This window comes from Solanum tuberosum, unplaced genomic scaffold (assembly GCF_000226075.1).
Source record: "Solanum tuberosum cultivar DM 1-3 516 R44 unplaced genomic scaffold, SolTub_3.0 scf00096, whole genome shotgun sequence".
In the NCBI taxonomy this organism is placed as follows: domain Eukaryota; kingdom Viridiplantae; phylum Streptophyta; class Magnoliopsida; order Solanales; family Solanaceae; genus Solanum; species Solanum tuberosum.
In genome coordinates this window covers 213,120-226,883 of record NW_006239025.1, presented here as the reverse complement: position 1 = coordinate 226,883, position 13,764 = coordinate 213,120, and the positions used below count along the sequence as shown (strand labels likewise).

General features: G+C 31.0%; 2 protein-coding genes across 2 annotated transcripts in view; both read left to right on the top strand.

The window, feature by feature from the left end:
• Positions 1–5,397: 5,397 nt before the first annotated feature.
• On the top strand, positions 5,398–8,754 carry LOC102586937 (pentatricopeptide repeat-containing protein At4g21705, mitochondrial-like). Its single transcript, XM_006348181.2, has 2 exons — positions 5,398–5,778; positions 7,088–8,754. The coding sequence occupies exons 1-2, from the start codon at positions 5,449–5,451 to the stop codon at positions 8,279–8,281; spliced, it is 1,524 nt and encodes a 507-aa protein (XP_006348243.1). The 5' UTR covers positions 5,398–5,448; the 3' UTR covers positions 8,282–8,754.
• A 3,199-nt stretch (positions 8,755–11,953) lies between these two features.
• The window catches only part of LOC102586600 (choline transporter-like protein 2), a 6,491-nt gene continuing 4,680 nt past the window's right edge, over positions 11,954–13,764 (top strand). Inside the window, exons 1-2 of the mRNA XM_006348180.2 lie at positions 11,954–12,344; positions 13,266–13,624. Coding sequence (XP_006348242.1) covers positions 12,154–12,344; positions 13,266–13,624 — 550 coding nt within the window. The 5' untranslated portion in view covers positions 11,954–12,153. The remainder of the gene's footprint in view (positions 12,345–13,265; positions 13,625–13,764) is intronic.

Genomic DNA, 13,764 nt, shown 5'->3' with positions numbered 1-13,764 from the left:
TTTTTTTACGTTTTATTTTTGCATGACGATTTCATAATTGGAATTAGTCGATACGATGAATAATGTTCATGATTTATTTTTTTAATGTATTATGTATCACGATGTAATTGTTATGCTCTAGAATTTTGAGAGCATGACAAGCTTAATATATTTTACTAATTTTAATAATAAATGTATTCTCATGAATGAGCTGAGAAAAAAATATATGTTGGTGTTTTTTTTTTCTCGTTTCCAAAAATATGATGCCTCTAAAGATATTAGGATCTGTATGTAATATCACAAATATAAGTTCTTACTTATATATAAAAAATAAAATAATAATTCACAAGTTGATGATTTTGTAAAAAAAAATTTAGAGATAAAGTACCCGCACAATATGTAAACAAATAATTATAATGTAAATTGTAAAACACACCTTCGTCAATTCACTAATGCATAAGGGAAAGTAGATGTGAATAGAACAAATTACTGAAATAGGTAAAAGAATCTAAACAAAAAGCATACATATTTTTGAAGTTTTATTTTACATTATACATAATATAGAGTCAAGTTTTTTTTTTCACTGGTTTTCGATATCGACATTGGAGCCCGATTATTCTGGATTTACACCACATAGGACCCCATACGAGGGGAAACACTATTAAAGAGTTTGTCATACCCAAGATTCGAACCCGAGACCTTTTATTAAGAAAGGAACAGTTTCATCCGCTGCACCACATCCGGTAATAGTGAGTATAGTTGCATAAATTAGTAATGTTATTTAATGGAACCACTTAATTGAATAGTTTGTAACTATACTCTTCTTCACTATTTTATTTGTATTTTTATTATAAAGAAATGGTCCAAAATAATTGTCATTTTAGAAAATCAAGGTCTAGTTGATTACATTATTTTTTTCATTTTGTCAATACTAATAGTTATTCTTGGAAGTACTAATAAACATTGACTAATTAGCCTAGAAAAACACAAGTGAAGTGTACATACACATTACACATACTTTAATATTGTGATTGCTTAGATTGATTTCCTTTAATTTTTACATTTATATATATTAGAGAGAGATTAAAGACATCTTACTTATTGAAGAGAGATTAACATTTTAACTGATTAAAGCTAATAAAATAAAGGGACGTAATTTTTTCAAGGGCATGTATACAAAAAATGTGACAAGTAAAGTGGGTTGGAGAGAATAACAAACAATATTGTTGATTAATTAACATCCAATGAAATTCAATAAATATGGCCCAATATGATTGGTCGTGTATTTAGGAAATTTAAGGCAAAAATAAGACCAGATATTGTATTTTATTCAAGAAACATAAAAAAAACATAAATTATGAAATTTCTAATCAAATAATTATATTTATTTGAGAAAAAAACATTATATGTAACAAGATATTTTTTTAATTAATATGATAATTAACTAGTAGGAATACATTCTTTAATATTGTTCAAGATAAATTCATATAATGTGGAATACTGATCAAAATTTACTTGTTTGATTTATAAAGTGTCTGACAATAAAATTTGAAGCAATATTCGAATCACTAGTAACGGGAGCCCATTTCACACATTCTTTTGTCACATCACCTAGTCCTCTATTTATATATTTCAAATAAAATGGTGCAACAAATGATTTATTTGTAATTTGATTCATCCTTTAGGTCGATTTATCAATGTAACTTTTCATGACTAATATCCTAGAGAATTTACCATATTGTCGACCTAAATATGTGGTGACGTTGTTCATTTTCTCTAAATCTTGAATAGCCTTTAAAGTGCAATTTTGAAGCACTATTCCAATTGAAGTGTCCTCAAGCTTTCCGTTGTGCTGTAATTGTATCATATATACTATGGACATTGAATGTGTACTTCAATTAAGCAGTTTGAAAATATAGTCATCACATCGATCACCACAAATAAAATCTATTGTATCGTATATTTCACAATCTCGATAGAATTTACGATACCTTTACATATATTGATATCCGTCAAAATGACATTTATAGAAAAAAGCCAAATTTGTTTGTACTCTTAATGTCAATACCTAATGCTTTTACGGTCAATCGTCATTTCTAAAGGTGATGTGTTCGATTGTGAAATCATACTCAAGGATCACTACAAATTAAATAAAAATAACAAATATATTCTACAATTAAAATAACTCTCAATATTATAGATGCACCCACTGTTGTAGTGTCATACATTTTGTTGCCATCACCGAAGCTTCTATTGGCTGTTATTATGGTTGTATCCATTTCTTATCCGATGAGGACTGGTTTTTTTAAATCAACTTGAATGTATTTTTGATGTGTGTCTTGTTAATCTTAATACAATATTGCTCGACACTACGATTCACTATCTTGTTGTCAGTACTCAGTACTAATCATCTTTTATCTTCTTTATTCTATATATTGCAGAAGAAAAAAAAACACAAGACTATGGAGTCAAATTTATTCTCTAATGTTATGCCTTGTGCTTCTATAGTTTGATATATAGCCAACACATCAAGTAATATGGGTTGGTGCCAGAAATAGTACTCTAATCCCTTTAACTAAATTTCTATTAGCATTTGAATTTCTTGTGTAAATTTCTATAATTATGCTATATCTGAAATTTAATATATATTTAATGATTTGTTTCACGTTACAATCAGTTTACAGAGATTGAAGCATGATCAATTAGTTTATAAAGATAGTCAAATCTGCATGAAACATGAAATTATCATGTTTGATTATCTCAATAATAAATCTACTAAAGCTAAATAACATGCTAATAACATTATAAATCATAGGCATGTGGGTCGCACGGGCACACCCCATCTAGTGTATAATATAAGATAAATACAATTATACTACTAAACTTAATATAACTAGTTGATAATTAAACATAAAAATGTACCTAAATGACTTTTTGAAATTATTACATCGGGTCTAGCTCTACTTCAAATAATCGATCAAGAGTTTTATGGAGACAGGGAGATTAAGTTGCCTTAATCAATTACTGAAAGGATTATAATTGTTTGTTAATTATTAATTGACATAAGATATACGTGCGACACACGAAATACACATATGATGCACATGTGATACATGAATTGACGTGTGACAGATGAAATGCACATATAATGCACATGTAATACACGAAATGCACATGTGACACACAAAATGCACGTGTGATGCACGATATACACGTGTGATGCACGAGATGCACATGCGATACACAAAATGCACATGTGATGCACGAAATACACATGCGACAGTATGCATATACTAATTGTATTCAATATACTTGAGACATTTACTTAAGCATTGTCTTTAGGCCCCTAATTTTATTAACTCGCCTTGATTGTTTGGTTGTTTGTTAGAGTTATGTAGATATTAAAAATGTATACTCTGTCTGTCCATTTTAATTGTCATGGTTTCATTTTAGAGTCAAATGATATAACTTTGACTGACATTTTACGATGTGATTTTTCATCATATTGATTGTAAAAAATAGCAATTTATAGTATTTTTCGTATAGTATTTGAATATCTAATTTTGTTTAAAATATCGAATTAATGAAATCCAATTTAACTTTAAAAATTAGTCAAAATTGACTTTTGAAAAACACAACATGACAATTAAAAGTGGACGAATGAAGTAGTTATGTATGTATTAATTAGTAACACGAGAATTAGTTACACATTTATTCTCCATTTGAATTTTTAACTGATATGATTAAATTGCCTAGTTTAGTGAAAACGCTAAAGATCGTTTGGTAACTAGTAAAGAGACTGAAATTTTTTATTATGGTAGAGGCCCAACCAACCAAAGTTGTGTGAGGCTCCACCCATTTTTTGACATGTGGATCGTGGGGCCCAAGCTATCATTTAAGGCTGAAAAATGAAATCAAAAGGAGAGAGAATGTAAAGTTTGAGTGGGAATTGCAAGACAATTGTGAGATTTACGTCAACTTCAATTAAATAAATTAAAATATTATATTGAAAGTGGAAAAGTGCATAGTAAAAAAGGTAGGAAGGGAATAAAAAGTCATATTATTAGCTGATCAATATTTTTATTTTCTATTTTATATCTACATTTATTAACGTGTTGAATTGAATATCTATTAAAAAATATTATTCTTATATTGAAATTTGTTTATACTCTATTTTCTTTAAACTCACGTTACTTTTAATAATAGTTCTATATTACAAGATAAGATAACATTTGTGTATATTTTATTGTCTTCAAACTAATTTACTATTAACGTCAAATACCAAATTGAAGACAATAAAATATTTTAGTTTATTTAATTGAAGACAATAAAATATTATATCAATCGGAAGTTATGCCTGAGGATAAGTTAGAATAATATTGATCCTCGTGAAGAAAAGGAAAAAAACTAACAGTCCTTATGTTACTATTCACCATCTGGCATCTTTATATTACGATTATTTACTTAAAAATAATATTCTTTGGGTACAAGATTAAAGCCGTTTAACCAAACGACCTAGTTAAGGGTGATTTGCAAAAATACTGTAAAAAAACTTGTCAAGTTACAAATTGTTCACAAGTTCACATCACCAAAATTTGCACACAAATTAAATAATATTTTAATATAATATTTTATTGTCTTCAATTAAATAAACTAAAAAAAATTTATTGGCTTCAATTTGGTATTTAACGTTAATAGTAAATTAGTTTGAAGACAATAAAGTATACACAAATTTTATCTTATCTTGTAATATAGAATTATTTTTAAAAGCAACGTGAGTTTAAAGAAAATAGAGTTTAAACAAATTTCAATATAAGAATAATATTTTTTAATAGATATTCAATTCAACACGTTAAATAAATGTGGATATAAAATAGAAAATAAAAATATTGATCAGCTAATAATATGACTTTTTATTCCCTTCCTTACCTTTTTTACAGTGCACTTTTTTACTTTCAATATAATATTTTAATTTATTTAATTGAAATTGACGTGGACCCTACAATTGTCTTGCAATTCCCACTCAAACTTTACATTCTCGCTCCTTTTGGTTTCATTTTTCAGCCTTAAATGATAGCTTGGGCCCCACGATCCACATGTCAAAAAATGGGTGGAGCCTCACACAACTTTGATTGGCTGGGCCTCTATCATAATAAATTTTTTCGTAAAGAGATAACTTATTCATACATAAGTTATATAACGTTTGGTAGCTAATTAGCGAGTAAGTTATTCATATATAAAATTAATTCGACATTTGATTTGTAATTTAAACCGCATAACTAACATATGTATAAGTTATGAGGAAATATGTGTAGTATTTTAACGGAAATAGAAAATAAAAGATGGAAAATAATTATATTCCTTAATACTTTATCATTAGTGTCAACTTGCTATAATTAATTGTCTAAAACCCTAAATCTCAACTCTCTTTCTTTGTTCAACTTCTTCATTTTTTTTAGTTCAATTTCAATGTTGGGGAGCTTAAACCATTGTTGTTCTTCAGTATCATCACAGTCTACAAAGCCAATAAGCTCATCAATGAACTTCGCAACTTTGAGAAGATCAATTTCTTACAATCTTCTTCAAAGAGCTTTTCCAATTCGTTCTTATTGCACTGTGTATTGTTCAAATTCAAAGCGTAATAATTTGTTTTCCAGAATTAGCCCTGTGAGGCATGCGGATCTCATAATTCCAGTTCTGGATGAATGGGTGGATGAGGGCAGAAAGGTCACTAGTTTCGAGCTTCAACGCATTGTTCGTGATCTCCGTAGCCGGAAACGGTTTTCTCAAGCTCTCCAGGTTCCATTTCCTATCTGCACTTTTTCTTAGTCAATATTGGAATGTAGGGGCAAGGCTGCGTACACACCGTGGAGTTTGTTGTTGTTTTTGTTAGTATTTGACTGTGATAGTCCTGAATAGAGGAGACTAGATATGAATGATTGATATAGCCGACTCAGTTAATTTTGGATTGAGGTTTAGTAGGCGTTTCGATATGAATTGAGTGATATTTGAAAAAAAGAGGTATTTTGAAGTAAGGGTATGTAGCGTTTGAAGTAGAGTTTGAGTATGCATTCCCAAATTTTGAGTGAAAAAATTGACAAAAGCAATAGATTCTTATGCTAATTGGGTCCTAAGTGGATTGAGTGATTGACTTCTGTTTGGGGAAGGGGAGATAACGCGACACTTAAGTATTGTGATTGAGCTAATGTTTCTTTGGTTTTTAATCTTCTTTAGCGAAAGGCATATAAATTATAATGATCTTAGTGGATCTACCAATAGAATTAAACAGCTTCACCACAGTTTTTATGTTGAAATTGAGATTATAATGAGAAACAGGGACAATGTTATCTAACAGTCATTTAATCCAACTCATATGAACGATAACAAATGAAATGCAATGATAATGAATGAAGAAAACTAAAGGAAATAGCTATATGAATCAATACAAGCTCTTGGCAGTTGGTATCAACCTCTACTTGATATGAAGCATCGGTAGAAATGGAAGATATAATAGGAGGAAATAGGAAGATAGAAGGATAAAGAAGTAGAGAAAAGATAAGAGATAGAAAGAATAGAGGGAGAAATCGGTGAGGATAGATGAAGATTGAAGGGGAGTAGTTTCAGATAATTCCGGATTCTGACGGTCTTTGCTGTAATAGCTCATCTGTATATAGATAGACTAAGTTCGCACACCAGGCATGGGAAAGCTGAGGTGCAGAGCTAAGTCCGCTCACGTGACTTCAACCAATCCATGTTCTGCTTAATTGATTCAGGCTATGTTGCTCGGACTCTTCAAAAATGTTGATGGGCATGTGTCAGATCCTCCAAAAGTTGTGCATTTTTAGTGGATTGAGCATAGGTACGACAACATTTTGGAGAGTCCAAGCAAGATAGGATTCAGGTCTCAACAAAAATGGATTGTAAATGAAGTTTTCTTAGACAACCCTGTTTCTTACAAAGAAGAAATTGAGTATGATAGGAAATGCTCATGCATCTGATGTAGAAGGGGAGAAAGGAACATGTTTCAACTTCTGGTCTCTGAATTTTACTACTACATCTGACTTTCCCTTGTTACTAAAGCTGGTGGTGCATGCTTGTTTCCATGTAGGTTTCAGAGTGGATGAGTGTCAGAGGTCTCTGCCCTTTCAAGTCAGGAGACTGTGCTGTGCATTTGGATCTTATTGGTGTTGTGCATGGTTGGGAAGCTGCAGAGTGCTACTTTAATAACCTTACCGATGAACAGAAGAATGATAAGACTTCCGGTGCTCTCTTTAACTGTTATATTAGAGAACGCCTGGTTGAGAAGTCCCTAGCCCATTTTCAGAAAATGAAGGAACTTGGTTATGCTCACTGCACTCTTGTTTACAACAATCTCATGTGCCTTTACAGAAGTACTGGCCAACTTGAGCAAGTCTCTGATGTGCTATCGGAGATGAAGGAGAATGGTGTCACCCCTAATAACTTCAGCTATCGGATCTGCATCAATTGCTGTGGAGAAAGAGCTGATTTTAGTGGTATGGAGAAGCTTCTTGAAGAAATGGAAAGTCAGCCTTTCATATCAGTGGACTGGATCACCTATTCCATGATGGCTAATGTTTATATTAAAGCCAAGTTCAAGGAGAAAGCTCTTATTTTCTTGAAAAAGTTAGAAGATAGGCTACATAAAGATCCAATAGGTTACAATCATTTGATCTCCCACTACGGAAATCTAGGCAATAAGGAAGAGATGTTGCGATTGTGGGGTGTACATAAGGTTGTGTGTAAAAAGCAAATTAACAGGGACTACATCACCATGCTAGGTTCCTTAGTGAAGCTTGGTGAACTAGAGACAGCTGAGACCGTGCTAAAAGAGTGGGAGTCTTCTTGCCGCACCTATGATTTTAGAGTGCCAAATATCCTTCTAATTGGATATTGCCAGAGTGACTTAGTTGATAAAGCCGAAACCATGCTGCAAGATATAGTCAAGAAAGGTCAGACACCAATCCCAAATAGTTGGGCTATCATTGCTGCAGGGTACTTGAATATGAATAATATGGAAAAGGCTTTTGAATGCATGAAAGAAGCTATAGCTGTACGAGGACAAAATCCAGCATGGAGACCAAAACCCCATCTGGTGTCAAGCATAAGTAAATGGCTCGGTGACCAACAAGACGCTAGAGAAGTAGAGGCTTTCCTTAGTTCATTAAAGACAGTAGTTACTGGAAATAAAGACGTGCATGATGCCACTAGAAACACAGAAGCCAGTGGAATAGAAGAAGAGAATGAAAACGAAGAAATTCTTAGCTATGAGCAGAGCAAGTAAACTTCTGCCCAAGCCTGGAGGAACAGGTGCCTGTCTCATTTTCTCTATTATCCACCTCCATATGCTTGGAGAAAACGGAGATAAAAAAGAGTAAGCCGCACGTTGTTACTGTTGAGGGTAGCTTTGTATACTGTGAACTTATTCATTATCTGTGCTTGAAGATATGTGTAGAGCAGTGAAGAACAATGGTACACGATTGCAGTGAGCTTGCATCTGGTACTGTCAAAATGAGAGGAAAAAACTGGCGATTTTGCAGCGTGATTCGGATAGATCAGCATTTACCAGGTGTTTACAGTTATTATTTAGTAGTAGTATTTGTTTTCACTCTAAAGCTAGAGTTTGAAAAAGATAAAGGATGTATTTTTCGAAATAAACAGTTTACAATTGCTCATGATTTACTTCAATTGATTTGTTCAAAAAAATACTGTATGATTGAGACCTCAATAATATATCAATGTCACATGGTCAAGTAAGTCAAGATCCAGCTAAAATGAAATCTTGATAGTCTACTGAAATAATTTGTTGAGAATTACAAATTAAATTCAATCTATTCGATATTAAATTATAATCTTAATGGATATACTTTTCATATGTTATAATATATATTCAATGAGAATTGACCAAATTTATATTTTATGATTGTATTAAAATAAATTTTCCTTGTAAATAGTACATGATAATTTGGACATCCTGCTTTTGCACTTTTCACAACATTTGAAGTTGTTGATATGTCGGGCCTGTGGGTATGGCGCCGTCCTTGGGTACTGTCCTTTTCCTTCAGCAAATCAAAGCGAGTCTTCCGAAATTTAAAATTTATGAATTCGAGATTTTAGTGTTCTTAACATTATTGAATTATATATATATATGTATATAAGAATTTTCTGAAAATGAATATAAATATTAAATGAAAATCAATGAGTTCGATCGAATTCGTAAGCTATGTTATATTATTTCTACTAATAGGAAACTATCTCCAAATTTTTCGGTGATGGGAAATGTATCTACTCTTCGGCGGCTATTTTTAGTACTCTTTTTTTCTTTTCAAAAATAGTGGTGGAGAGGGGATTGAATAATAATTTGGGAACAAAATATGATTTTTTTGGTCTAGAGGGTTACTCGTGTGGTAAACACCCTTTCTCTTTAATTTAAGGTTATAAATTTGAGCCACGAAAGTCTAGAAGGTTAAAAAATGAATTTATTTATTTATTTATTAGATTGTATAAGCAATTCCAAAAATACTAATATCACAATTTTGATGTTACTTCTATATAAAATTTAACGTGGAATCATAATTTGAAATTTCCGAAATAAAATAATTTGATAAAAATACCCTTTTCGAAAGCTGTTCTTCTAAATCTTTTTAAAGAACAAAGATTAAATTGTAAAAAAATCAATCTATGATATGTAAACAAACATATGTTTTATATTATTACATTCTGTATATCTTATTTTTAATTCAATAGAACAAACTACTATGATGAAAAATACATATATTAAAAATATCATTATTATTTAATCTCATATTATAATCCCACGTTATAATCTATCTTTTCCTAACAGTTTTAATTGTCGGACGCCTACATATAAAAGTCCAGATTTTTGCAGTGAATATCCTCTTTTTTATTATTAAACTAAAAATGTTACTATATGATCTATTCTTGGAAAAAGTGAAAGCTTTTCTTAATTTTTTGGCCAAACACATATGTAGATCTTTAAACTTGTTCCTAAATTTCATTTTAACACTCTAACTCAACCTTGTTCCATTTTAACCCTTCAACTCCAATTTTTATGTTCCATTTTGGCACTTCTAAGTGATGTGGCAGAGAGTGTGCATCACACATTCTCTAAGAGAGTGAAAGACAAAAAAAAAAGTATTTTTTTAAAAAATAATAAAAGATTACCCTTCAACTCTATTTCTTTTATGTACCATTTAACACAAAATACTAATTTTATGATTTCTTTATATCTATATATGTTATTCAACTGCAATTTTGCATTTTAAAAATCGGCGTTCATCCGTGCTATTTTATTATTGGCCAAACACATATGCAGACTTTTAAATTTGTCCCTAAATTTCATTTTGGCACTCCAACTCAACCTTGTTCCATTTTAACCCTTCAACTCCAATTTTTATGTTCCATTTTGGCACTTCTAAGTGATGTGGCAGAGAGTGTGCATCACACATTCTCTAAGAGAGTGAAAGACAAAAAAAAAAGTATTTTTTTAAAAAATAATAAAAGATTACCCTTCAACTCTATTTCTTTTATGTACCATTTAACACAAAATACTAATTTTATGATTTCTTTATTTCTATATATGTTATTCAACTGCAATTTTGCATTTTAAAAATCGACGATCATCTGTTAATTATTGTAAAAAATTAAAACTGACGGATTATCATTGTTTTTTTATAAAAAAAGTAACAATTTATTTTTAAGAGTTTTCCTATATTTTTGCGTGAAAAATAACCGATGAAAGTGCATCAATTTTCTTTCTTAAAAAAATCAATGACAACCCAACGAAGTCTATCGAGTTTCAACATTTTTTTGTAGTGTTATTAATTAGCAATGAACATGAGTTTTTTTTACTCGTATTTAGTTGAATGAAAAAGTAGAAAGCTGATATTTGAGTTAGTCCAAGTAGACTAGATATGAAAAAAAATATATGTGATGTTATTTAAATTAAGTAATTGTTTTTAAAAAAAATCAACACACTTTCACCGATTATTTTTTCACACAATAATGTACAGAAACTCTAAAAAAATATATTTTTAAAAAAAGAAAAAAATATTAAAAAAAAATGATGTTCATCAATTATTTTTTAACACAATAATGGCATGTGAAGTACACACATTCCACTTTGTTGATTCTTTGGAAAGAAGTGCCAAAATGGAACATAAAAATTGGAGTTAAAGGGTTAAAATGGAACAAGGTTGAGTTGGAGTGTCAAAATGAAATTTAGGGACAGGTTTAAGGGTCTGCATATGTGTTTGGCCTAATTTTTTTTAAAAAAAACACCCATCTCATAGTTTATTTCCCTATTCATATTTTCTTTCATTAAAAATGTTGTTACACTACCTATTTTTACAGAAAAATTAAATTTATTTCCATAAATAATCATTCTTCTTTTAAAGTTAAAATTATTAATCAATCTAATTGCAAGAATCTATAGATTATGGGTCAATACTAACTCATTATTTCCTATAAAACATTCTCATGTTTATTTAAGTTATTTCCCAATTTAAAATGAAACTATTTATGTTAGTATAATTATGGCAAAAAAAAATTTTTATCAAAGTTTTCCATCCGCACACAGGGATGGATCTAGATAGTTGATTAATGAGTTTAAATAAACTCCATAACTCTTATTCACATTCTAATATTAAACTTGAAACTGTCGTAGAAACTCATAAATTTCAAATTTCAAACTCGTTGCTAACAAACTTTGATAACTTGAGGGGGCAATTCTTGTATTATACAAACCTACAAGGGTATTTCTAAACTTTTGCAAGAAAAAAAATGAAGCTCAAAACCAGTCCACTTTCACCTGTTGGCACTTTGTCATTAGATTCTGTCCTCTTACCCTTAAAAAAATATCCAATACAATCTTTGTCTTAACACTAAATAAAAATTTACATTAAAAAAAAAAGTAGACATTTTTAATCAGAACTAGTGGGACTAATTACTGAATTAGCAGAAACATATTCCCATGAACCCCTGTCCCTTTTTCACACTCCTTTTTTGCTTCTTTCTTCACACTCTTCACTTCCTTTTCATCTTTTCTGCAAAAAAAAATCCCATTTTTATGAACCCTTTTTTCTACTTCATTTTCAAGATTTGAAGAATTTTTATAGAGATTTAGGTGTAGTGGAAATGAGAGGACCTTTAGGGGCTGTAATAGGGAAGTACCCTTCAAGTGATGGTGGGGTAGCTGAAAAAGGGGATGGAATTATCAAACACAACAGGAAATGTAGAGATGTAGTGTTTCTTGTTATCTTTATTGCCTTTTGGGTTGCTATGATTGTTAATTCCAGCTTTGGATTCAACCAAGGAAACCCATTGAGGTAAGAAAAAAATGAAAAAAAATATCAAGAAATGAAAAAGTTGCTATCTTTTTTGCTGTTTTTGCATACCCTAAGTGTGTCTGTTCTGTTTTTGGCATTTTGATCTGTTAGTTTAATGTGTTTTGTGTTAGATGTTCTTTTTTGTTCATATCTTGTGGTAGTTAATGTGGGTTTGATTTACTTTTCTTTGAAAGGTTAGTCTTTTGTTGTTTTGGCTGAATGTAAATTTTAGATGTTGCTTTGTTTTTGTCTTGCTGAGGTACAAAGTTTTCTTTAAGACTTAACCTTCTGAAGGGTGTGGAAAAATGCACAAGTGTTGCCACAAGTTGTAAAGAATGTTCTTTTTTGGCTCTTTGTTATTGAGATTGTCATTAAAAGAACCTGATTTTATGGCCAATGTTATCAGTTAAAGATTGGTATGGATATGTGAACTCCTTGTTTGGAAACAAGGAATTGCGTGACAAGTTTTTAGAGAAAACATACTTATATTTACTTAAGAGGGTTGATTACTCAGATAGTCACTCAACTAATAGTTATTATCTCATAAAGAATACACCTTTCTTCTTAGACTTCAATTTTCTTCAACAAAGAAAGTGACTTTCCGAGATAATACTTATTAGCTGAGTGACCATATGTGAAATCAACTTAAGAATGTTTTCATCTAGCCCCTCACATGTGGCCTGATTCATCTTTTCATGGCTAAGCATGTAGAAATTATTTTTGATAATATGTCTTCAATGATATCTTTCAAAATTCTGGTTACACTACTGTGAAGGGTTCTTTTTCTCTAAATGGAATTATATTATACGAGCTTTTTTCAGCTTGTCCATGCGAAAAAAGAAAAAAGATCTTCCCTTTTTCAGTGGATATACTTGTTCACTCATTTGTTGTATTGCTGATGCATCTGTTTTGGCTTATCAGGCTAACATATGGGCTGGACTATAAAGGCAATGTTTGTGGTGATAGACATGCCGATCCTGATCTTCGTGAATTGGAACTCAGATACTGGGTGAACCCAAATCAAGTTTATGAAAGTGGTTCAAAGGATAATCAGGCCAAACTTTCTAATGCTAGAACTATTTGCTTGATGGACTGCCCTATCCCATCTGAAGATTCTCTAAATTGGGTGTGTGACTATCCAGAAGGCGAGGTTCGTCTGTCAGTAGATGACTGGATCGATAGAAATTATGATTATTTTGCGGACCTAACTCCAGACCTAAGAAACACTTCACTTCAGCTTCAAGGTCCCTGCTACCCTGTCATATTTCCAAGTGTTAATGGTAAGTGAAAGTATCATTTGCGGCATGATATGTCAATCACATTGTTTGCTGAGTACTTTTTATTGATTTGGGAACCAGCTTAATTAAAGGTCCTTTTTGATGATTTCAGCTCCCCACCTGATAAAATGGAACATACCCCC

Bases quoted from the DNA above. Each gene is read 5' to 3' on its own strand.
- LOC102586937 (XM_006348181.2), top strand. From the start codon at position 5,449: ATGTTGGGGAGCTTAAACCATTGTTGTTCTTCAGTATCATCACAGTCT. The intron at 5,779-7,087 runs GTTCCATTTCCT...GTTTCCATGTAG, and splicing joins GGTTTTCTCAAGCTCTCCAG to GTTTCAGAGTGGATGAGTGT.